Below are 23,876 nucleotides of genomic sequence, written 5' to 3' on the forward strand. Positions count from 1 at the left end.
CTAGCCTTGGCATTGGTTCATTTCGTTTTAGCACTGCCCTTTGAGGTCTCAACTGCTTCATTCTGGCTCCTTCATTGGCCATCCGTCATCGTTCTTCCCGGCTCCTGCCTTCACCATCCACTCCCATTGGCCCTGTCCCTCCAGTCCCGCCTCCGAGGCCGCTCTTACGTCACCTCTTTCTAGCCTTCGTATTAGCTAGTTTAGCCCTAGCACCGCCTCTTGAAGGCACAATGCAAGATCACAAGACTCCCCACTGGCTCACTGTGGCCATTATCTTATCGTCATCTCCTCTACGCCACCGGCGCTTGGCTCCCCATTGGCCATTCACGGTCTCTATCATCGCGTCCCAGCGCCTACGCAACCAAGGGATCTCCTGCTTTTTGGGCCTCTCCGCTCCCCGCTGCTCCCATCACCTGTAGACATTCCATTTTCGCCGCCACACACATGCCGCTCCCGCTCACACATCCCCACCGGCTGCCCCACCTTTGCTCTTTTCAACCCGGACCCCGCACCACCCCCATTTAGGCCTCCCTATTGATTCCCCCATCATCCCGCCTCCTGCTCCGCCCACTCTCGGGCATCCCCATTGGCTGCGTGCTGCTCCTGCACTCGCTTCGCCGCTACGTCATCCGTGCACAGCTCCCCATTGGCTTTCTGCTCTACCTGTCTTAGTCTCACCGCCTACATCCCCCTTGAGCTGTCCCCCCCCGCACTGGCCTTCCCATTGGCTGCCCGCCCCTTCAGGCCCTGCCCCCGCCGGTCCCGCCACCGGTGCCGTCGGTGCCGCCGCCGCCGCCGCCGATATGGCGCGCCCGGCCCCTGTGGAGCCCCCGCTGCGGCATCCCGCGCCCCCCTCGCCGGCTGCGGGCGAGCCCCGCACCTCTGTTGAGGCGGCGGTGGCGCCGCGGAGAGTGCTGTTCGCCGACGAGGCCCTGGGGCTGCCGCTGGCGCAGCTGCGCCGCTACCGGCCGTGGGGCGGGCCCGGGGCGGGCAAGATGGCGGCGGCGGCCGGGCAAGATGGCGACGGCGGCGGGGCTGACGAGGACGACGATGGCGAGGATGGGGATGAAGGGGAGGAGGAAGAGGAGGCTTGCCCTGCGCCCTCGCCGCTGTGCCCCGTCCCCGCTGGCGGGGGGTTTTACCTGGTGCCCACATTTTCGCTGCCGTCCGCGCCGGGCCGTCTGGAGCGCTTGGGGCGCGTCATGGTGGAGCTGGAGGCGCTGCTGCCGCCTCCCGGAGCGGTCCCCGGGGGTGCCGGGGTGTGGGTGCCTGGGGGGCGCCCGCCGGTACTGCGCGGGTTGGTACGCGTGCTGAACCGCTCCTTCGAGAAGGCGGTGCACGTGCGGGCCTCACACGACGGCTGGGCTTCCTTCTGCGACCACCCAGCGCGCTACGTCCCGCGCAGCCCGCCGGGGGCAGGAGCGGGAGGACCAGGAGCAGGAGATCCCATCCTGGATCCCGGCCTGGGCCTGGGCTTGGGCCCTGGCCAGGCGTCCGCCTCCTCGCCCGACGACGGCGGCCGCACCGACCGCTTTGCCTTCCAGCTGCCCTTTGCTGAGGGCGCGGGCGATGGGGCGCGCCTGGACTTCGTGGTGCGCTATGAGACCCCCGAGGGCACTTTCTGGGCCAACAATCAAGGGCGCAACTACACAGTCCTGCTCCGGATCGCACCCGCTCCCACACCCACTGATGCTGAAGGGCTGCCCCAGCAGCAGCAGCTGCAGCAGCTGGAGCCACAGCCCGAGTGCCAGGGTCCCGTGGAGGCTGAGGCCAGGCAGCTGAAGAGCTGCATGAAGCCGGTGAGGCGCAGGTAATGTCTGCCAGCGCCACCTCCGCCAACGCAGGGCTGTGTCTAGGATGGAGGACAAGCATCCCAACCTAGGAACCCCTCAGGCCTGCTCTCCAGGACAGGGAGGAGGACTCATTCAATCAGTTAGTCAAAGAGTAAGGCAAACATGTGCTAGGCTCTGTTTTAATTACTGGGGTTTCATTCATTCATTAATTGAATTCCACTGTAAAACTGAACAAGACAGACATCTTCCCTGCCCTCAAGGATACGTATAGGCTCCTATGGGAGACAGTTTGAAAAAAATAAGCAGATAAGATACGTACGGATAAGATTAGTTGCTGGGAGGAAAGTGAAATAGGCTAAGGGGATAGTTTGGAGGGAATAGCTAGCTGCTTTAGAGTGTTGAGGAAAGGCCTTTAAGGAGGTGAGTCCTGGAAGATTGCAAGTGGAGTCATGCAGATGGGGGAGGAGTTTGTAGAAAAGGGAACAGGAAGGACTTTTCTGATGAGGTGCCATTTAAACTGAGTCCTGAATGATAAAGGAGGAATGGTTACGTACAGAAATGGGATCAAAGGTGTTCTAGGCAGAGGGAACTGAGTACAAAGGTCCTGAAGTGAGAATGAGGTTGGTGTGAATGATGAGCAGTGTGCAGGAGTGGACAGCACTTCAGTGACCTAGTAGGGTGGACCAAGGGCCTTGCCAGTGGGGAAGAGGAAATCTGATTCCCATTTGACAGTAGTAAACCAGAGTTCAAGAGGGAGAAACTGGTTGAGGAAGTGATGGCGCCTGGCTTTTCCAATTCCACCATGGCTGACCTTGAAGCCTGTGCATCTCTTTACTGTTAATGCTCTAATCTAGCGCGAGGCCTCCTGCAGAACTGAGGGGCTGAGTCTATGCTCTCACTGGGAAGCAGTTGCTCTGGCAGAGGCAGAACCAGATGATCCTGGACTGGAAGTTCTTGTCCTTTGTTTTTGCCTGTGATCATTCAGAGCCTGGGGGAAGGGACCAGTTAACCCCAGGAAGCCTGATAGGAGACTAGGTTTTCTCAGTCAAGCTAGGAGTTCTTTTAAGGTAGCAGCTTCAAAGGCCTGATTCTTTTGGAGTGTCAGAGTCTAACCTGGGATAAGTAGAGTCTCTGTGCATGTGTGAGAAATGTACACATTTCCCTGCTTCCAGGGGGATTGGAAATGGGAATGGGAAAATGTGTTCTAGACCTTGTATGTGCTTGATTAGAAGCCTTTGGGTGCAGCAAGATGTTTGTGGACCTGGCAAGGCCATGGGCTGTGAGTGAGTGGTTCAGAAAGTTCTAGCTTGGGGCTGGTGGGCAGGTGTGCCTGGGTATGTGAGCAAGCAGGCAAGTACCGACTCACCGACCTGTGAACCCCACAGTAACCTGAGAGTCTAAAGGGGGCAGGCAGCATGCCTTTCCTTACAGTGTTAAGAGAGTGGGTTCTGACATCAGAGTGCCTCGGTTCAAATTGCAGCCCTGCTGTCTACTGGCTTTGTGACCTTGGCTAACTTATTTGACCACACTGTTCCTCAATACCCTTATCTGTAAAATGGCTAATTAACGCCACCTACTTCAGAGGAGACGAGTAAAAGCACTCAGAACCAAATCTGGCTCATAGCAGTGCCAGAAAATATTAGCTTGTGTTTATGTTTATATTTATATTTAGGGAATCACACATATAGTTCCTTGAATAGTCCTGAACTCTGCTCTGCCCATCACCTGCTGTGTGGCCTTGCCTCAGTTTCTTTACCTATAAGCCTCAGTCTTCTCATCGGACAGTTGCTTTGGTTGGGTTGAATGCAGCAAACATGGGCAAGGCACTTAAGGATGGTGGTCGGCTCTGAGAAATAGTGGCCAGCATTTACTGAGCTCTGCTGAGTGCTTCAAGTCTGTTCTCTCCTGAGTCCTGCTGTGCATGCTCTGTGGTATAAGTGCTCTGGTTATCCACATTTAATAAAGGGGCAGACAGGTAGCTCAGGGAGGTGAGCCAGCTTACTCAAGACCCCTCAGCTAGTGAGTGACAGGACCAGGGAGAAAGTGCTAGGGACTTTTTTTTTTTTCTTTTTTTTTTACTTCTGGAAGGTCTGTCAGGTAATTCTGCATTTCATTCTTGGTGTTCCCAGCAGGTCATGCTTTCCTTTTAACTTCTTTCTCTCTCTCTTTCTCTCTTCAGTCTCTCCCTTCTTCACGTTTTTTGAGGTATACCTATACAAAGTGTACTGATCTTAAGCTCAGTGGATTTTTACCTATGCATGCTTTTGTGTAGCCATCACCCAGATCAAGGTTTCAAGTGCCCAGAATCCCCTTCATTTCTGTCACTTTTCCCAAGTTGTCTTCCCAGGTGGCTGTCATGGGAGCCCTGTCTGGAAGATGCGACAGTTTGGGTAACAGTTTGGTCATTTTGGAGTGTAAAAGGAAGAGAACAGAGTAATCAAAAGCTCACAGGGCCAAGGTGGGTGGAGAGGGTGTTTTTCTTTTAAAATACATGAGTGGTTTTAAGGAGAAATTGAAGCAGCCCGTTCAGACAATTGTTTTGGTATCTGGCCCCAGGTCTGTGGTTCCTAACATGACTTGTGATATTATTTTAAGTGGGCAGATGGCTTTTTGATAGCTTCTTTATCTTTTGATCTCAGCTCTTGCAAAGGGGAGGTTGGTGCTCATTGCAAGATCAGCGGTAAGATTTTCTTTGTAGGTCGGTGGCTTTCTTAGCGAGTACATTTCAACTTATTATTGTAAAAGCTGTGTGCTGCTGGTGACTTGGAGTGCTGTTGAAGAACAGCTGCCCCCTGCAACCCAGCCCTCTTGGGAAATGGTAGCTGATCTCAGGGGATAGGCTTAACCCGTGGGAACCCCATGGTAGAGGGTTTCTTGTTCAGAAGTACTGGCTGCAGGCCCACCGTGAACTGGGCATGGCCGTGTCAGGTGGGGGCACGGGAGGTCTGTGGTAGCCATTGGGCTACAGCTCAGAAACCGAAATGGCTGCATTCCTGGGATCGCTGGACCAGGCTTTGGATAACCCTTAGGCTTAGAGATGTTCCATCAACAAGCGTTTGTTGAGGGCCTACTATGTGCTGGGCACAGTGCTAGGTTCAAACAGGGAAAAAGATGGAGGCTGGCACTCAGCTATCAAAGGTTTTGTAGCGGTACTGGGTGGGGAAAAGCAGGGACGGAGGGCTTGGTACATGAGGCCTGGCAGAGACCCTACTCTGTGCTTGGTATTTTGCTGAGGGTTTGGGTGCAAAGGCCTCATACAATCCTTTCAACATTCCCTGTGAGAGAGACTGTTTTTATCCCTTTCCTGGATGAGCAAACAGAGGCTCCCAGAGTCCAGAGTCCTAGGACTGGTGTCAGGAGGAGCCCTCCTGGTCTGCCTTGGCTTAACACCCTTAGAAGGTGTCCCATTCCTCTTAAAAATAAAGACCAAGAAAGCCTCAGCATGGCCTTCAAGCATCCCCCTGCCCTGTCCTCCAGTCTGGCATCTGCAGCTGCCAGTCTCATTTCACACCATCCTCTGCCTTCTGAGCTCCTGTCACCACGGTCTCATTGAAGTGCCTTGCCCCTTACTGTCTCAGGGCCTTCCACCCATGCTGTTTTCCTTCACCAGGAATGTTGGTCCTGTGCTCCTCTCTGTCTCCTCAGTTTGGTCCTTCAGTCCTAAGAGGGCTTCCTCTGGGAAGCCTGTCCATCCCAACATCCTCAGGCCTCAGTGTGTTCATAACATGGAGCAGGTGAGCCCTGCTGAAGAACATCACATAGCAGAACAGATGTGTGTTGCCACAAATTTAAGCTCATTTTCCAGCTTGCCTGGCAGTCCTGTTCTATTTTTCTGATCCACTCTTGTCTCCACTTTGATGTGACTCTTTTCACATGTTCTTTACCTTCAGACTTCCTGCTTCAAAAAACAAAATGAAGCCATAAGAAGGGAACTCCCCACAACTTGCAGCCCCTAAGCCTGCAAACTAAGTTCCCTCCCTTGTGTTACAGGGGAGAAGAGGGTCCTTTTACTCAGGCCATTCCCCCCTCCCCGGACTTATGCCCTGGGTCCTATTTTCTGCCACTTGCTCCAGAACTTGACCTTTCTCTCCTGGCTGTTTTTCAACCACCCTCCTTGCTGATCCTCTCAGCCTTTATGTGTGCTAGTGTCTCTGCTTTCTTAAAAACCTGTTCTTTGACCTCACCTCTGTCCCTGCTGCTCTTGGCCAGCACCTAATCACCCCCGTTCATTACGGACTCCCCCTTCTAAAGAATTCCCCACACTCCTCCGTTTGCTTCAGCTGCCCCCCCCCAACATCTGCCAGATTCCATAGGTGGTTTTGGTTTTCTTCTTGAAGCGGTTGATCCCTCCTTCTTAAAAAAACAGTCTTCTCTTGCCTTGGGACCACGCTCTGCTGCTTTCCTCTTAACACTCTGGCCCTTCTCCTTGCTATTTCCTTCCACCTCACATAGCCAAGCTCGGTGTCTCCACTTGGCTGATGTCCCAAAGATGCATCCCGTGTTCAAGATCACATCCATCACCTCCCTGAAAGTGTTCCTGAGCGGCCTCTTCCCTACCCCTCCCTTGCTTATATCTTCCTTCTAAGCATCCTAAGCCCATCCTGACCCTGGAGTCTGGGCCAGGGCCCTTTTTGTTCTAGGGCATTCATCCTTTCCTGAAGGCACCGACCTCAGTTTGCAGTTAGACCTTCATTAGGGGATTATTGGATGACCCTCCCTGCCCTCTTAGACTGTAAGCTCCGTGAGGGGTAGGGACACGGTCTGCTTTGGTTCACCACTGTATTCCTGCAGGGCCTGCCATGGTGCCTGGCACTTAACAGGTGCTCAATAAATGTTTGTTGAAAGAATGAGTGTGAGTTATTTTTTTAAATGTCTTCCTCCACACGAAATTGTAAGCTTCCTAGTTGAGGTGCTCACCATTGCGTCTCCAGGGTCTGTCACTGGGCTGATGCACAGTAAGGCCTCTGATTTTTAGGTCACCTGTTGCTGAATGGATGGGGACCCAATTTGCTATCTTGAGTTGGCAGCCTCAGGGGAAACCAGAACAATCAAAGTTGAAACAGGACAGGCCAAGGGCCATCTTAGTTGTCTGGAAAGTGAGGATTTTGTGAGAAAGTGGTCCTCTTTTACTCCACAGTCAGTAGGGCATCATGGTTAAGGGTGTGGACAGACGCCACCCGCTATAGAAGTGGCAGAGCTTAGATCTGAGCCAGGGCGGTCCTGCTCTAGTTCCCCAGTTCTCAACTGCTATACCAGGCTGGGTGGTACATCTTAACCAGTGGGACATCGGTGGGCAAGTTGCTTTCCTTTTCAAAGCCTCAGTTTTCCCTCAGTGGGAGATTGGAGGGGGATTGGTGTTCGTTAGCACTTCATAGGCGACGTTCCACTCTTTCCTGAATTCATGGCCCTCTGAGATAGCTGTTACCATTATACCTTCTTTACGAAGGTTCAGTGACTTGCTCCAGGTCACACAGCTGGTAGGTGGCAGAGCTGAGGTTATTCAAAAGTACACATCCTGACCCTTCATTGAGCTGTGGAATCATCAATTTCCTGGATCACAACGAATATTAGAGAAAAAAACTAGCATAGGAAATTATCAGCGTGCATCCTAACACATAGTAAAGGTAAGTGTTGTTTCATTCAAAGAACAACTTTTTCAGTTCTATATATGTATATTTCCACATGCATGGGTGTGCTGACTTATGATGTAAAATGTATTTCTTACTGTGGGTTACCGCCAAACAAATGAAGTCACTGCTGTAAAAGAAGCTCATGGCAGTGATAAACTGCTCTCCTTCCTCCACCTCGCTGGATGGGCTGTAAGTCTCAGAGTTGCTACTGACACAGACTGTAGTCGGGGAAGGCAGAACAATGCCCCCGCAGAATGTGGTGGCTTTTACAGCCACTTCAAACCCTGTTCTTTTCAGAAAGCAGATGGCTTGGGGTAACCAGAATTCCAAGTATCGAGGGGCAGGTTTCTGAAGCCATCTGACCCCCTGGAGAGTCAGCATTATCTTTGAGTTGACTACATGGGAGCTGGGGTCTGTTGAGTTTCCCTTTGGGTTTCAGCATGTGACCCACTTTGGGCTGGCTGGGTTCTTTGAAAACAATGTTGGGGGTGCTCCCAGAGGACTCGGGGTGGTAGGGGCAGTGATGTGACTGCTCTGAAAGTCTGCTTTGCTCTTCCCCATTGGGGATTGTCAGCCCCCCCTTGCCCTCACTCTGACGATTCACTTTTTTGTTCTGTCTCCGGCTGGCCCAGGTTGGGGCCAATGGCACCTCTTTCTGAAATCTCACCTCCTGCCCCACCCCCCCGGGTGTCGTCTGAGGTCAGCGGTCATTGAGTTTCCTGATGGCAGGAGGAATTTCACACCCAGGATATTGGTGTGGCCCCTTCTAGGCTGCGCGTCTTGACTAGTTCTAGAGAACACCCCAAGGATGCATCCTGGATGCAGGCCCACTACTGCCTACTGCCCTTGAGGAGATAGCATGTGGCATTTGTGGGGCCAGTGCCAAAAGAGCAGGTTTCCTTCTCGAAAATTAGCAAGCACCCTGGAGGTACAGTTTTGTTCTTAATCTCCTCCCTCCCCATTTTTCTAAGAACCCCTCTTCTCTGTTACTGATCAGTGAGTCAGTATACACTTGTACCCCATTTCTCTTACTATCCTCCTTTTGATTAAAGTCATAGCTGCCCCTGACTGTTTACTGTGAAAGACAGTTCAAGGATATTTAGTTTTTTTTTTTTCTTCAGCCCACAGTTTCAAACACTGTCTTCAAAATGGAGCCCACTTTGGATTGTTATCAGTGTGGTATGTAGTTAGTGGGTGTAGAGACATGGTTCCTTGAGCCTCAGTTTCCGCATTTGTAAAAAGGGAAGAATGTCTCTTTGAAGGATGGATGTGAAGGTTTTCAAATGACTTGGTGTATCAATGAAAAGGGCCCACGTTGGAGGAGATGAACAATAAATGCTTGTGCCTTCTGCTTTCATCTCTCTGACTTCAGAGGTATGGAGAGTGCCCTGTGTACTTCTGCTGACTTTGTGGATCTTGGGATCAGCTGAATTGCTTGACCTGATTTTTGGAAGTTCCTCTTCTCACGCTCCTTGGCTGCAGAAGAGATGCTTTGGGGGCTGAACAATTTGTTTTGTGTTTGTTTTTCTTCTCTCTCTTCTTTCTTCAACTGAACTGTGGAATTCTTTTCCTTCTGGTTGGCTGCATCCTGTGTCCCGTCACCCCCCACCCCCACACTCTTTACTCTCTCGTGTACATTCAGGACTCTGGAGTGGTATTTAGAAGCTTGGTTGTGCGTGTCAGCACTGAACCAGATGGTAGGGGATGGCTTGCCTCGTCCTGCCCCTGGGAGAAAGGGCTGCCCTTCTGTTTGTGGGTCTTCTTTAAGAAGCTTGCTTTAGAAGATCCTAGGAAGGTGACATTTTTCTAATGAAGGTTTACACCAGCAAAAGAAGTCAGTAGAAATTGTTTTGGGCCACAAGTCCAAAGCCCTTGACTTTAAACTTACTGGGGGGAGGAGGGTGGGACCTGGTGCACGATCAAGCTGGTTTGTTCCAAATACCCCTTTCTTATCCATGATGCTCAGGAGTTGGTGGCCAGGCTTCCAGAGTTACTCACTCCAGGGCCTTGTAATATTCAGATTCAAATACCTTTGGTGAGGTGCACGAGCCCTAGTCATTGGAGAAAGATAGATGGTCCCTTCTGGGGCTTCTAGACTCTAGATCTATGCACCTGGTTCACATTTCTTCCCTGAGGGACCTTGCAGCCACTGCTGTGTCTGTTGATCTAGGCACATGTCCCATGAAGGCAGGGAAACTGAGAATGAATATATGGGCAAAAGGCAGGTCCAAAGAAAAGCCCAAATGAAAGAAGAAGGAGAGATGTTGTCTTATTACTGCTGCCCGCCTCTATCTACTTCCAGAAAGGGTCGGAGATAGGGTTGAGGTAAGACCTCAGTTTCCCTCGTCCAGGAAGTAGCAGTGTGTTGATTGAGAGCTCAAATTTAGACATGGGAGCTGAAAGGCTTAGGTTTGGATCCTTGCTGTGTGACCTTGAGCTGTTTCCTCGGCTCCCTCATCATCATTTGTGAGATGCAGATAATAATACTGCCTACTTCACAGGATTAAAAGTACCTACCTCACAGAATTGTTGTGAGGATTACATTAATATAGGTGAAGTGCATAGAACAGTGCCCAGCATCATAGTGGGTATTCAGGTCATCTAGTGATCCTCGGTTTCTGTGAGGTAATTGATTATGTGTTTTCAAAAAGTTGCAACCATCTGCAGAAATGTCAACATAATCATATTACCTTTTGGGAAGAAAAAGGTCTGAGCAATTGCCTCAGCTCCTCTCTGTCCCCGCTCATGTTTTTGTTAACACTTCCCTCTCATTTGTCTTCATCTGTCAACATTTGGCACTCATTTCTGAGAATGAGAACAGCGATTTCTCCATGATCCCTGTGACCCCACCCCTGGCAGAGACTGGCTGAAATACACTTGCCTTGTGCCACTTAGACCTTGCTCGGGGCCTGACTTGCCTGGTGGAGGAAGACCAATCCTCATGAATATCTACAGTAGATTCAGCTCCCCCACCTCCCCGCTCAGTGCCAGGCCCCGGTGTCTGGCTTGATGTCCTCATTTCCCCTGACTGCCCTGTGCTTGGTGTGCACATCCTGGCTGTCCTGTGCTCTGTTTTAAGGTGAGGAGGGTGAGGCTCAGAAAGGTTAGGTGGTTGGCCAGGCTGGTAGGGTGACGGGTGGAGGGTTGGTGGAGGGACCCAGGTTTTTGTGACCTCAGTTTACTTCCTTTTTCCACTGGTCTCCTTTTGGTTATCCAGTTGCTTCCTTTCTTCCCTTTGCTGCTTTCTGAGTCCCAAAGTCCTTGCCTGCCCTTTCTTGGAAAAAGCATGCTCCTCTACAGCTAGGAATGTACCCCCAAAGAAATGATCCAGAATGCTTGTAAAGCCATGCCCAACCACATCTGCCAGAGTCTGCTTCGTGAGAGTAAAACCAAGGCAACAAACTAGCTGCTCAGTAGGTTGGGAATGGGTACATACGTTACAGTGAGCTGCCATGAGAGTAGGCAGCCATATCACACGTTGACAAAAGTATATAGTCATGCTTCTTACTGTTACAGGGACAAAGCCAGTGGTGAAATGTCATCTGCAGAATCTAAGTGATTTTTGTAGAATATCTGGAATTAAATTTTCCAAAATGGTGCTAGTGGTTGCCTCGGGCTGATGCGTGGCTTTTCCCCTTTTTTGTGCTTTCCTGTGTATCATAACATTTCTACGATGAGAGCGTAGGACTTTTCTAATTAGGGGATAGAAAGGGGTGACAGAGGGAAGATAGCCACAGTCCCTTGAGAGTGGGCCACCCCAGAGGCTCAAAAGGTACTGGTGGGTGGCAGAACTGGCCTCTCAGGACATCAGATCCATGCATTCTCCCTTTTGCCCTGCAGGCCTCCTGAGGAAGAACTGAGGATGAACAACCTGGATGGTAACACCCCTGCTATGGGTAAGCAATTGGCCGGCTTTGGGGGTTTTAGCTTCTATTTACCATTTCTTTCTTCTCCCTGTTTTCTTTTTTAAGAAAGATTTTACTTATTTATGAGAGAGAGAGAGAGAGAGAGCGCGCACGATCAGGGGGGAGTGGCATGGAGAGGGAGAAGCAGACTCCCCATTGAGCAGGGAGCCTGACATCGATCCCAGGACTCTGGGATCATGACCTGAACCGAAGGCAGATGCTTAACCAACTGAGCCCCTCAGGCACCCTCTCCCTCTTTTCTTTTTTTTAAGATTTTATTTATTCATTCATGAGAGATACAGAGAAAGGCAGAGACATAGGCAGGGGGAGAAGCAGGCTCCCCTGCAGGGAGCCTGATGTCGGACTCAATCTCAGGACCCTGGGATCATGCCCTGAGCTGAAGGCAGACACTCAACCACTGAACCACCCAGGTGTCCCTCCCTGTTTCCTTCATACAAATTAGGAGGTGCCCTCTGCCTTAGAGTGTCACAGAAAGCTGCAGAAGCAAAACTGCCAAGTAGCCAGAAGAGCAGATTTAAAAAAAAAAAAAAACTAAACCAGGCCTGCTTGTACACCTTCCTCACCCCAACACTACCCTTCTCTTCTCTCCAGCGGAACGCCCTAAAGTCCAGGAGTCAGTGGGTCCCCTGGTGGCCCCCACCCCTCTCCGTCCATGGCCTCAGATGACACTTCAGGTAAGTAGGCCCTGGCAGCCTCTGGATGGACAGCCCAGTGGGAGACTGAGTGGTGGGGGCCGACTTGCTCCAGGTCTGCCCTGGGTCGGAGGGAGGCCTCCCAAATCAGAACCTGATGGCAGAGGGGTAGAAATGCAGTTATTTACCTGAGCTTTGTTAAGTTAGCAAATATTTATTGAGTGCTTGCTCCATGCTAAGCAGTTTAAGGCATTGGGAAGATGGTTGTGACCACTCTGTCTTCATGGGGCTTATTTACATTTTAATGGAGTGAGACATGACAAAACAAATAATAGTCAAAATATATGATATTTTAGATGATGGTGAGGTCTAAGGAAAAAAATAAAGGGATGGGGAGTGTGTGTGTGCACATGCACACATGTGAGACACATACACATATACATGGGGGTGGGGGGGATGTTTTGTGAGTTTAGATCGGGTGGCCAGGGGAGGCTGTCATGGTAGGTGAGATTTGAGCAAAAATCTGGAGAACGTGGGAGAGAGACATGTGAACAACTAGGGGAAGAACATCCCAGGCAGGTGCAAAGTCCCTCAGGCCCAGGCATGGCAAAGGTATGTGAGGAACAGTGAGGAGCAGTGAGTGGGGGAGGGGAGGAGCAGCAGGAGGTAAGGTCAGACAGGTTGGGGACAGATCGCCTAGGGTCTCATGGGCCTGGGAGAGAACTCTGGCTTTTCCTCTGAGTGACAGGGGAGCCATGGAAGGGTCAGAAGGCTTGAGAGCAGAGAAGGGCCATGATCTGATTTAGGATTTAATGGGCTCCCTCTGGCTGTTGTGAGGAAAACAGGCTATAAGGGCAAGGGTGGGAGCAGGCCCCCCACGCCCACCAGGGGGAGGCTGCTGCCGTGTTCCAGGCCAGTGATGCCCTTGCTGGCAGGGAGGCAGAGATTCTGGAGATGTCATGTGTATGTGTGTGTGTGTGTGTGTGTGTGTGTGTGTGTGTGTTAGTACAAAGATTTTTTTTTAAGATTTTATTTATTTATTCATGAGAGACAGAGAGAGAGAGAGAGAGAGAGGCAGAGACAGGCAGCAGGAGAAGCAGGCTCCATGCAGGAAGCCTGATGCAGGGGATCCCTGGGTGGCGCAGCGGTTTGGAGCCTGCCTTTGGCCCAGGGCGCGATCCTGGAGTCCCGGGATCGAGTACCACATTGGGCTCCCGGTGCTTGGAGCCTGCTTCTCCCTCTGCCTGTGTCTCTGCCTCTCTCTCTCTCTCCATGTGACTATCATGAATAAATAAATTAAAAAAAAAAAAGGAAGCCTGATGCAGGACTCTATCCTGGGACCCCGGGATCACGCCCTGAGCCGAAGGGAGGCGCTCAACCACTGAGCCACCCAGGAATCCCAAGTACAAAGATTTGCAAACATATCAGAAGAGATTAGTATAATGAACTCACATATGCCTATCACCCAAGCTTCAACAGATTTTAATCCCTGTATGTGCTTACTTATTTCCATACCCCCTCTGCCCCCCCACCACTGCCTATGGAATTATTTGGGAAAAATCCAGACATTATCTCATCCATAAATATTTCAGTTTGTATCTCAGAAAATTAAGCACTCTTACACACACACACACACACACACACACACTCACTCACATACACACATACCACAATGTAGCATCACACCTCAGGAAATTAGCAGTCAGTCCATAATATCATCAAATAGTTGATAAGTGTTCAAATTTCCTTATCTCAGTGGTGTTGTAGGATCCAAACCAGGTCAACACATTGCATTTGGTGGATGGGGCTTTTTTAGATTTTTCTTTTTTAAAAAAAGCATTTATTTATTTGTAAGAGGCACAGAGAGAGAGAGGCAGAGACATAGGCAGAGGGAGAAGCAGGCTCCTCGCAGGGAGCACGATGTGGGACTCGATTCCGGACCCTGGGATCACACCCTGAGCTGATGCTCACCAACTGAGCCGCCAAGGTGTCCCTTTTTTAGATTTTTCAATCTCCCTCACTTTTCTGGCAATTTGTTTGTTGAAGAGCCCTTGTTTGTCCTGTAGAGTTTCCCACAGTCTGGTTTCGGCTGATTGCATCCACATGGAAACACATTTCTTACTCTATTTTTATTAATATATTAATTCCATTTGATTAATGTGATCTATTAAATTAACTAATGTACTTTATTAAACTATCAATTTTATTAAATTGATTAATTAAATACAATCTATTATTATTAAATGAATTTAACTTGAATTGATTCTGTTTAATTCTCTTGTTCCCATTTTATTTATTAATTGGAATTCTTCTCTAAAGAGAAACTTTCTCATATCAACTGTTTGGCTGCCTTGAGGATATATAATTTGTATTGAAAAAGCTGTATACATTTTTTCCTTTTTATTTACTAGTTTTCAGAAAAAATGAACTTCTCTGAAGTTGACCAGTTAAAGGATTTTTGGTTTGGGTATATTATTACTAACTCACGAATTTGAAACATATTTGATAAGTTTCAATCCATTCCATTTATTTATTTATTTTGATGTTTAAATTGAACTATCTCTAGCCAGTGGAAACTTATTTACATTGGTTCCAAAGTCCTTTTGAATATATCCCCATCATTCTTTGAACACTAACTCGCATTCTAGAATGACAGCATATCTTAGACTCATCTTGTACTTTCCCTGCCCCAAACCTGGAAGCAGTCATTTATTTAGAAAACTCTGGTTCCTTTTAGTGGAGAACGGTGTTTAGAAACCAGGATATGGGTTCTCGGTGTGGTTGTTGTCGTTTCTAGGCCTTGTTAAAATAAATTGTTTTAAAAGAGAAAATACGTGAGGATATTCTGGGTATGTTTTGAAGGTCAACTGACAGTATTTACTGATAGCCTTTCACCAAATATTGTTGCTAACTGCATTCCTTAGCTTTATGATCTGCAGAAGTCCCATTTTACTCCATCTGATTTTGTTATTTTAATATAGATGACATAGGTTCTGGGGTTTGGAGAACTAGAGAGGGCCCTTTAGGGAAGGTTTATCTGGAAACACCTGTGGGGCTGGGTGTGGGCTGTCGTTAGCTCTCACTTTCTCTGCTTGTCCCATCCCCTCCTCTACTTCATTCCTTTCCCTTTCTCTCCCCTCCTGCCCTGCCCTCCCACCCCATGGCTCTAGGTTTCTGAAGTTACAGTGACTGGCAAACCCCCAGAAGAAGGTGACGTCCCCAGAAGCAATCCACCTGTGGCTTTCACAGAGGTCCCCCAGGCACCAGCCATCAGGATTCTCCCCTCTTCCTCTCTCTGTGGCCTGGGGGGCTCCCCCAGGGACCAGGCCTCAGGGCCCGATGCAAGTGAGGGGGCACCCGGGCCTCTCCTGGAACCCAACCAGCAACAGGTGGAGGCCACGTGGGAAGTATCGAGAGAGCATGGAGGGGGCCGAAAGGACTCCATGGTGGGGGCTATTATTGATGAACCCCCTGGGGGTCTGGAGGTTGTGAGTGGGTTGGAGGAGCTGCTTGGCGAGGACACCATTGACCAGGAGCTGGAGCAGCTCTACCTATCCCACCTGAGCCGCCTGCGGGCTGCTGTGGCTGCAGGTGGGGCAGGAGGTGGTGGGGAGGGCCCCACAGATGGGGGGGTGTCCCCCAGCCATCCCCTGGGCATACTCACGGACCGAGACCTGATCTTGAAGTGGCCTGGCCCTGAGCGGGCCCTGAACAGTGCCCTGGCTGAGGAGATCACACTGCATTATGCCCGGCTGGGGCGTGGTGTGGAGCTTATCAAGGACACTGAAGACCCTGATGAGGAGGGGGAGGGCGAAGAGGGACTCTCTGTCATACCCTCCAGCCCAGAAGGGGACACCCCCAAGGAATCACCTCCGGAAATCCTCTCTGGGGCCCATTCTGTGGTAGCCACTATGGGAGATGTGTGGCTTCCATGGGCAGAGGGCTCGGGATGTGACAGCCCTGTGGTTCTGGGTGCAGAGGGTCAGTTCACCAGGGCTCCAGAAAAAGGGATGGGCAAGGACACTGATTCTTTGCATATGAGTAGGGTGACATCTGGGGTGACCGGGTCCCCAGGGGGGAAGGAAGGCCGGATGGAGTTTACCACTGAGTGGGCAGACAGCTTGGTTCCCATATCTGGTAAGGAGCCAGCCGCTCCAGTCCTACGGGGGCAAAGTCTTACCCTTCTTGGTCCCTCGGGGGCTGCAGTCTGTCCTAGCCTGGCCAGGCCCCACATGAGCTCCCAGGATGAGGAGGGTCCAGGCCCAAGCCTTGATCCTCCAAAGAAGTCTCCCACCTTAGCAGCCCCTGCAGAATGTTTGTGTATATTACCTCCCCAGCTCTGGGGGCCCTTGACCCAGACTCTGGGGGTCCTGGCTGGGTTGGTGGTGGTCCCTGTGGCTCTGAACAGTGGTATGTCCCTCCTGGTGCTTGCACTGTGCCTCTCTCTGGCCTGGTTCTCGTAGAGGCTGCTTATGGGGCGCAGCAATGATAGGCTTCCCCCTCTTTGGAGTCTGGGGTAGGCAGTCCCTATACCCCCCCAGGGGCTTCTGATGGGCTATGTGGCTTGTATAGTGAGGGGTCTTTTGCTTCTGAGAATGCCTGACTGGAAAGAGACCTTCCCATCCCTGAGGACTTGTGGGCACAGGGCTTCTTGCGGTGATACCAGTGGAGGGGAACAGGGCTCGGTGGATGGTGTGAGATATCTTTTCAGAAGGGAACTGGGCATGTCCTCCCTACCCCCCAAGCCTGTATTTATTTTTGTATAATTCTCTGGACGAGGGAGAGTGGTCGTGAGCTGGTCTTGGGGCACAATTACCCAGAGATATATTTATTAACAGCCAACCTGTGCAACCTGCTGGAGCTTTATTTTTAATTTAATTTATATAGAGTACCTATTATTATATGCCACAATAGAGCTCTATGAAAAATGATGTGTCTTACTGTACAGTGTTCTCTTGTTTGGGCCTGCATGTGTGGGGTGGTCATGTTCTGTGGGAGGCTCAAGGTGGGGAGTTGGGCGTGGGACATGGCCATGCCTGCTGCTACAGCTTCAATATGCCCTTGAGGATCTGTGTCACCTCACCTTATGGTCCTACTCCGTGTGGTCTGGTGGTCTTTGGAGGGGCAGGTCCTTTGGTCTTTTCTATATTCTGCCAGGGAGGGAGGAAGAATGATTGCCATATGAGGGTTTGCTGTCGAACACGTGGCTGTAGTGATGGATGTGATCAGCTGTAGATGTGGGAATACCAGTTATGAATCAGCCACAAGGTTTTGAAGTTACTGAAAAAAAAAAAGGCCTCTGATACCAGGAGGAGACCCCTCTGTCCCCAAGATCGGGAAGGTCTCAGAAGGGACAGAGGAGTTAATGTGCTGTGAAGAATTCATACCAGAGTTGCTGTCCACAGGCATTGCATTTCTAACTCAAAGCAGGTTACCCAGACACTTTGAAAGAAAGGATAGATATATTTACTGCATGCAAATAAAAAATCTCTGCACAGCAAAATAAAACACCATATATTTACTTCCTTTCACAGAAAAAGTTTACACCAACTTTCTTCCATTCTCCTCCAGGGCTCCAGTACTTTTCTGTAACAGTCCCAATCAGATCGTTTGCTCAACCACTTCCAAAAGTGCTGAAGTCACTGATGATATATGATTGGTGTATCAATGGCCACCTCCCAGACTTCATCTTACTTGACCTATGGGCAGCATTTAACACAGTGGGTCATCCTATCAACTTTGAAATCTTTCTTTACTTGGCTTGCAGGACACCACACTTGACTAGTTTTCCTCTTTCCTCATTGGCCATTCTTCTAGGACAGTGCTGGGCACATAGTAAGTCCTCAATAAATGCCTACTGAATGAAAAAAATGAAGGAACAAATAAGCAATGTGGGAAAATACAGAGACATGGTTAGAGAACTTAGTTGGTCATTCAGTGGTTACAAGCTCAGCTTAGTTCCCCAAATGTTGACTGACCACCTCTTCTCTGCTCTGAGGACACAGAGGAAGGATCTCACAGTCTAGTGGGAGGACAGATACAGAGAAAGGATTTTAGTGGAGTGTGGTTAGTTGCATTAGCAGTGGTGGGGGCCTCAGAACAGACGCTCAGCCCAGTGTGGGGAGTCTGGAAACCTTTTTGGAGGATATGGTGCATGAACTGAATTAAGAAATGAGAAGGAATCCACCAGGTGCTGAAGGGGAAGAGAGGACAATCCAGTCAGAAGGAAGAGAATTGCAGAGTTCTGAAAGTGGAAAACAAGTTTTTTTTTTAAAGGTTTTATTGGGGATCCCTGGGTGGCGCAGTGGTTTGGCGCCTGCCTTTGGCCCGGGGCACGATCCTGGAGACCCGGGATCGAATCCCACGTCGGGCTCCCGGTGCATGGAGCCTGCTTCTCCCTCTGCCTGTGTCTCTGCCTCTCTCTCTCTCTCTCTGTGACTATCATAAATAAATAAAGAAAAAAATATTTTAAAAAAAGGTTTTATTAATTTATTTGAGAGAGAGTGAGAGCATGAGCCAGGGGAGAGGCAGATGGAGAGGGAGAGGCAGACTCCCACTGAGCAGGGAGGCCAATACAGGACTCAGTCCCAGGACCCTAGGATCATGACCCGAACTGAAGGCAGATGCTTAACCAGCTGAGCCACCAGGCGCCTTGGAAAACAGTATTGAAAACAAATTTAACACCTGCTCATTTCATCTTTCAGTGAGGATATTCTCACTTGGCCAAATACCAAAGTCCAAACATGTGCCTGTGGTCTTCCATTGATGTGATAATTTGCTCAATATCCAAAAAGGCAACTTTCCAACAACTGGATTGAAAAGTTAGATAAAATGGACAAATTACTACAGACATGTAACTTGACAAAACTGTCTCAAAAAATAAAAAAGGAAAAGTTGAGTAGTCCTATGACCATTAAAGTAACAGAACCTGGGGATCCCTGGGTGGCTCAGCAGTTTGGCGCCTGCCTTCAGCCCAGGGTGTGATCCTGGAGTCCCAGGATCAAGTCCCGCATCGGGCTCCCTGTGTGGAGCCTGCTTCTCCCTCTGCCTGTGTCTCTGCCTCTCTCTCTCTCTCTCTTTCTCTCTCACTGTCTCTCGCATGAATAAATAAATAAAATCTTTTTTTAAAAAAAGTAACAGAAGTCTTCCCAACAGAAACTCTGGGCCCAGATGGCTTCAGTGGTGATACACTCAAGGAACAAACAATTCTGATTCTACAAAAGGGATTCCAAAGTGGAGAAAAAGGGAGTGTTTCTTTTTTTTTTTAAGATTTTATCTATTTATTCATGAGAGAGAGAGAGAGAGGGAGAGAGAGATAGAGAGAGAGAGGCAGAGACACAGGCAGAGGGAGAAGCAGGCTCATGCAGGGAGCCCAACTCAGGACTCAGTTCTGGGACTCCCAGGTTATGTCCCCAGCCGAAGGCAGGCGCCAAACCGCTGAGCCACCCAGGGATCCCCCAAAGGGAGCGTTTCTTTCTTTTTTTAAAAAAATATTTTATTTATTCATGAAAGACAAACACACACAGAGAGAGAGAGAGAGAGAGAGAGAGGTAGAGACACAGGCAGAGGGAGAAGCAGGCTCCATGCAGGGAGCCTGACGTGGGACTCGATCCCCGGTCTCCAGGATCACACCCAGACTGAAGGCGGCACCAAACCCCTGAGCCACCCAGGCTGCCCAAAGGGAGCGTTTCTAACTCGTTTTCTGGGGCTAATAGAAACTTGATACTAAACCTTGATGAGTGAAAAACGAATATTACAGATCTCAAGAAAACATAAAAATACCTTAAACTAAATAACTGCCTGTCTTGGCCTGTTTAGGCAGCTGTACCAAAATAGTGTAGACTAGGTTTCTAGAAAACAACAAACACTTATTTCTCATAGTGCTGGAAGCTGGGAAGTCGAAGATCAAAGCACTTGCAGATTTGGTGTCTGGTGGGAACCAACTTCCTGGTTCGTAGATGGCTGTCTTCTTGTGGTGTCCTCACATAGTGAAGGGACAAGGTTACTCTTTGGGGTCTCTTTTATAAGGGTACTCATCCCATTCACAAGGGCTTCACCCTCATGATCTAATTACCCCAAAGGTCCCACCTTCTAATACCATCACATGGTGGGAATTATGTTTCAACATACAACTTGTGAGGGAGGGAACACAACTATTCAATCTCTAGCACTGCCTACATCCAATATATTTAAAAAGTGTGATATGACCAAGGTGTATTTATTCTAAAACTGTAATGTGGTTTAACGTTTGAACTTAGCACATGTTGCTTTATTAGCATACTAAAAGAGAAAAACCATAATAATCTCAATAGGTGTTAGAGAAAAGGTTAGATAAAATTTGACATCTATTCATGATTTTACTTTTTTTAATAAAAATTTTATTTATTTATTCATGAGAGACACAGAGAGAGGCAGAGACATAGGCAGAGGGAGAGGCAGGCTCCATGCAGGGAGCCCCGATGTGGGACTCAATCCTGGGACTCCAAGATCACGCCCTGAGCCAAAGGCAGATGCTCAACTGCTGAACCACCCAGGCATCCCTGATTTTACTTTTTTGAAAGATTTTATTTATTTATTTGAGAGAGAGAGAGAGAGGTAGTGGGAGGAGCAGAAGGAGAAGGACAAGCAGACTCCATGCTGAATGCAGAGCCTGTCATGGGGCCCAGTCCCACAATACTGAGATCATGACCTGAGCCAAAATCAAGAGTTGAATGCTTAGAGTTGGAGCTACCCAGGCATCCCTCTATTCATGATTTTTAAAACCTTAGCAAGGGGTTCCTGGGTGGCTGAGTCAGTTGAGCATCTGACTCTTGATCTTGGCTCAGGTCTTAATCTCAAGGTTGTGAATTCAAGCCCTGTGTTGGACTCCACACTTGGCGTGGAGCTTACTTAAAACAAAAAGGAAAACCTTAGTAAATTAGTTGAATAAATTTTCTTAACATAAAATGTATTTATCTACAAGAATTTACAGTAAACTACATACTTCAAATGAGATTTGAAGAGCTCTGACATTTGGAGCATGGCAAGAATGCTTGCTATTGCATTTCTACTCAGCATTGTACTGGAGGTCTTAGCAAGCACAATAAGGCAAGGAAAAGAAATTAAAAATATTTAAAGATTGGAAACGAAGAACTGAATTGTCATTATTTGTAGATGATACCATTGCATATATAGAAAATCCAAAATAATCCATGGACAAATTATTAGAATTATTAAGGATTTAAAAAGATTTCTGATACCAAAAATCCATATTCAAATATAAATTGTTTTTATATACTAACAACAGACAGAAAACTTTAATAAAGATACCCCTTATGAACTATTTAGAAATTTAAAAAAGATCTTACCCTTTTTTGTTAAAGATCTTATCTTTAATTAATTTCCACATCAATGTGGGGTTTGAACTCACAACCCCAAGATCAAGAGTCACATGCTCTACTGACTGAGCCAGCCAGGCACTCCAAGAGAGCAAGATCTTTTTGTAAAAAAATGTAAAAACCTTATTGAAAGACATTCTAAAAGATTAAATAATAGATATACATGTTTTTGAATGAGTCAATGTCATAAACCTATCAGTTCCCTCTGAACTATTCTGTAGATTCACTGTAAATCCTGTCACAATTTCGATAGATTTGTGTCTGCATATCTTGGCAAGTTAATGCTTACATCTATGTGGAAGTGCCAACTAGCCAGAGCACCCATACTTAATTTAAGGTATAGCAATTAAGATGGTATGATATTGCTGCAAAGGTAGGCAAATAGACCAATGAAAGACCAGTGGTTTCAGAAACAGACCCACTTTATATGTAGACTCAGAATAGGTAGCCAATGAGATATTGTGAGACCAGTAGGAAATGGTTGGACTTTCAATAGATGGAAAAATCTGTTATCCATATTAAAAAAAATGAAAGTGGATCCTCACAACACAAAAATAACTCTAGGCAGACTCAAAACCTAAATGTGAAAAGCAAAACCAAAGAGCTCTAAGAATTTAATACAGAAAAATACCTTCATATACTCATGGTAGGAAAGTTTTTCTTAAGACACAAAACACTAACCATAGATGACAATTATAAAACATTCAATTACATTAAAATTAAGAATGTCTATTGATCAAAAAATACCATAAAGAGTGAAAACCACAAATTGGGTTGTAAATTGAGAGAAAATCATTCAAACACACACAACTGGTGAAAAGTTCAAACCTAGAATATATTTAAAACTACCAATAGAAAAACCAGATACACCAATAAGTGTATAAATAAGTTATATATTCACAGAATGGAATATTGTATAATGAGAATGAAAGATCTACAACTATGTGGAATAGCCTGGATGAATCCCACAGACGTGATGTTGAGCAAAAGAAGCCAAACAGAAAAACAGGCAGAATGAATCCATTACCAGTGGTAAAATTATAAAGGAGAGTGAGAGAATGATTATCACCAAGTCCATGATAATGGTTACTTCTGGGGGAGGGAGGGAGAGATGTAATTGGGAAGGGACCCAGAAGACTTCTGGTCTACAACTTGACCTAGGTGGTTGTTGATGGGTGTGCAATTCGTTAATGTTCATTGAAGTGTACATTTCTCAGGCAAAAAAGAGATCACAACTAAGGCAAAAAGCAGTGAGTCATGGGAGTGATGTGACTCTTTGGGACTCCACACAGGCTCTGAGTGACCCCAGTTTCCTTGTCTAGACCACGAAGTGTAGGTGGACTGCTTCTTTCAGAACCTCTCCTGGGGTCAAGGTCTTGCAGTCCTGGAGGTTACCAAGGCTCCCTCAGCCCTATCTGTGGAAGTCATGTTTGGGAACTTGCTTATTCTGTGTCTCTTGACACCAGCTATGGAGTGGGGATACTCACCTCTTGGAGGATGGAGAGAATCTGTCCATTTTGTCCTCAGATATCTGAGTTCATCTCCCCTTGGACCTCATTCATACATTGTTTTGTTTTGTTGTGTTTTATGTATGTATGTATGTATGCTATGTATGTACGTATTTAGGGGGGGGAAGGGCAGAGGGAGAGAGAGAATCCCAAGCAGGCTCCATGCCTAGCATAGAGCCAGATGTAGGGCTTGATCTCACAACCCTGAGATCGTGACCTCGTGACCTGGGCTGAAATCAAGTGTTAGATACATAAATGACTGACCCACCTGGGTGCCCCCATATGTGGTTTTAGAGCTTAGAAGAGTTCGTTTAAAAGCCAGGACCAAAAAAAAAAAAAAAAAAAAAAAAGAAGCCAGGACCTTGGGCAGCCCGGGTGGCTCAGTGATTTAGCGCTGCCTTTGGCCCAGGGCCTGATCCTGGAGACCCACGTCAGGCTCCCTGCATGGAGCCTGCTTCTCCCTCTGCCTATGTCTCTGCCTCTGTGTGTGCGTGCGTGTGTGTGTGTGATGAATAAATAAATAAAATCTTAAAAAAAAAAAAGCCGGGACCCCAAGCCCTTGTGTGTCTTTGGGCAAGTTATTTGTCCCCTTCCAGCCTTAAAAGGGAGCTAATGCCCACTGAGTTTTGGAGAAAATGTGTAATGGCCTCATTCATTAATATATTTGATTAATCTAGCAATTCAGGCAGTGTAGCAAGGCAGGCAAGAGGAAGGGCTCCGGAATGGTACAGTCCAGGACTAAATTACCACTATGTCACACTATAGGCAAGTTATTCAAGCTCTCTGTGCTTCCTTTTTGCTTGTGTGTCATCAGGGATAATAACTTTCCCTCTTCACAGGGTTATGGTGAAGGTTAAATGAGATAACACATGGGTTAGCTAGGGCAGTGCCTGGCACATAACAAGTACACATCAGCTGTTACCAGACCCTCCCCACCCCCGAACTCTTAAAATCACTGTCACTCACAACACCTCATTCCCACCCTTAAGTATGTGTATTGTTGTAGTGGT

At 48.1% G+C, this 23,876-nt stretch overlaps 1 protein-coding gene across 2 annotated transcripts; it reads left to right on the top strand.

The window, feature by feature from the left end:
• The first annotated feature begins 803 nt into the window (after window positions 1–803).
• Window positions 804–17,304, top strand: PPP1R3F (protein phosphatase 1 regulatory subunit 3F). Of its 2 annotated transcripts, none has more exons than XM_038587440.1 (4): window positions 804–1,810; window positions 11,264–11,319; window positions 11,941–12,023; window positions 15,152–17,304. In XM_038587440.1, exons 1-4 carry the CDS (start codon window positions 804–806, stop codon window positions 16,442–16,444), a joined length of 2,439 nt encoding a protein of 812 aa, XP_038443368.1. In that variant the 3' UTR covers window positions 16,445–17,304. The 2 variants fall into 2 exon arrangements, with proteins under 2 accessions (XP_038443368.1, XP_038443369.1); XM_038587441.1 differs by lacking the exon at window positions 804–1,810 and adding an exon at window positions 1,835–10,502.
• Window positions 17,305–23,876: the final 6,572 nt, after the last annotated feature.

Source organism: Canis lupus, chromosome X, assembly GCF_011100685.1.
Source record: "Canis lupus familiaris isolate Mischka breed German Shepherd chromosome X, alternate assembly UU_Cfam_GSD_1.0, whole genome shotgun sequence".
In the NCBI taxonomy this organism is placed as follows: Eukaryota; Metazoa; Chordata; class Mammalia; order Carnivora; family Canidae; genus Canis; species Canis lupus.

Excerpts from the sequence above, each read along its gene's own strand:
- PPP1R3F (XM_038587440.1), top strand. The coding sequence starts at position 804 with ATGGCGCGCCCGGCCCCTGTGGAGCCCCCGCTGCGGCATCCCGCGCCC. Across the intron at positions 1,811-11,263 it reads ATGAAGCCGGTGAGGCGCAG|GCCTCCTGAGGAAGAACTGA; the intron begins GTAATGTCTGCC and ends TTTGCCCTGCAG. Across the intron at positions 11,320-11,940 it reads TGGTAACACCCCTGCTATGG|CGGAACGCCCTAAAGTCCAG; the intron begins GTAAGCAATTGG and ends TCTTCTCTCCAG.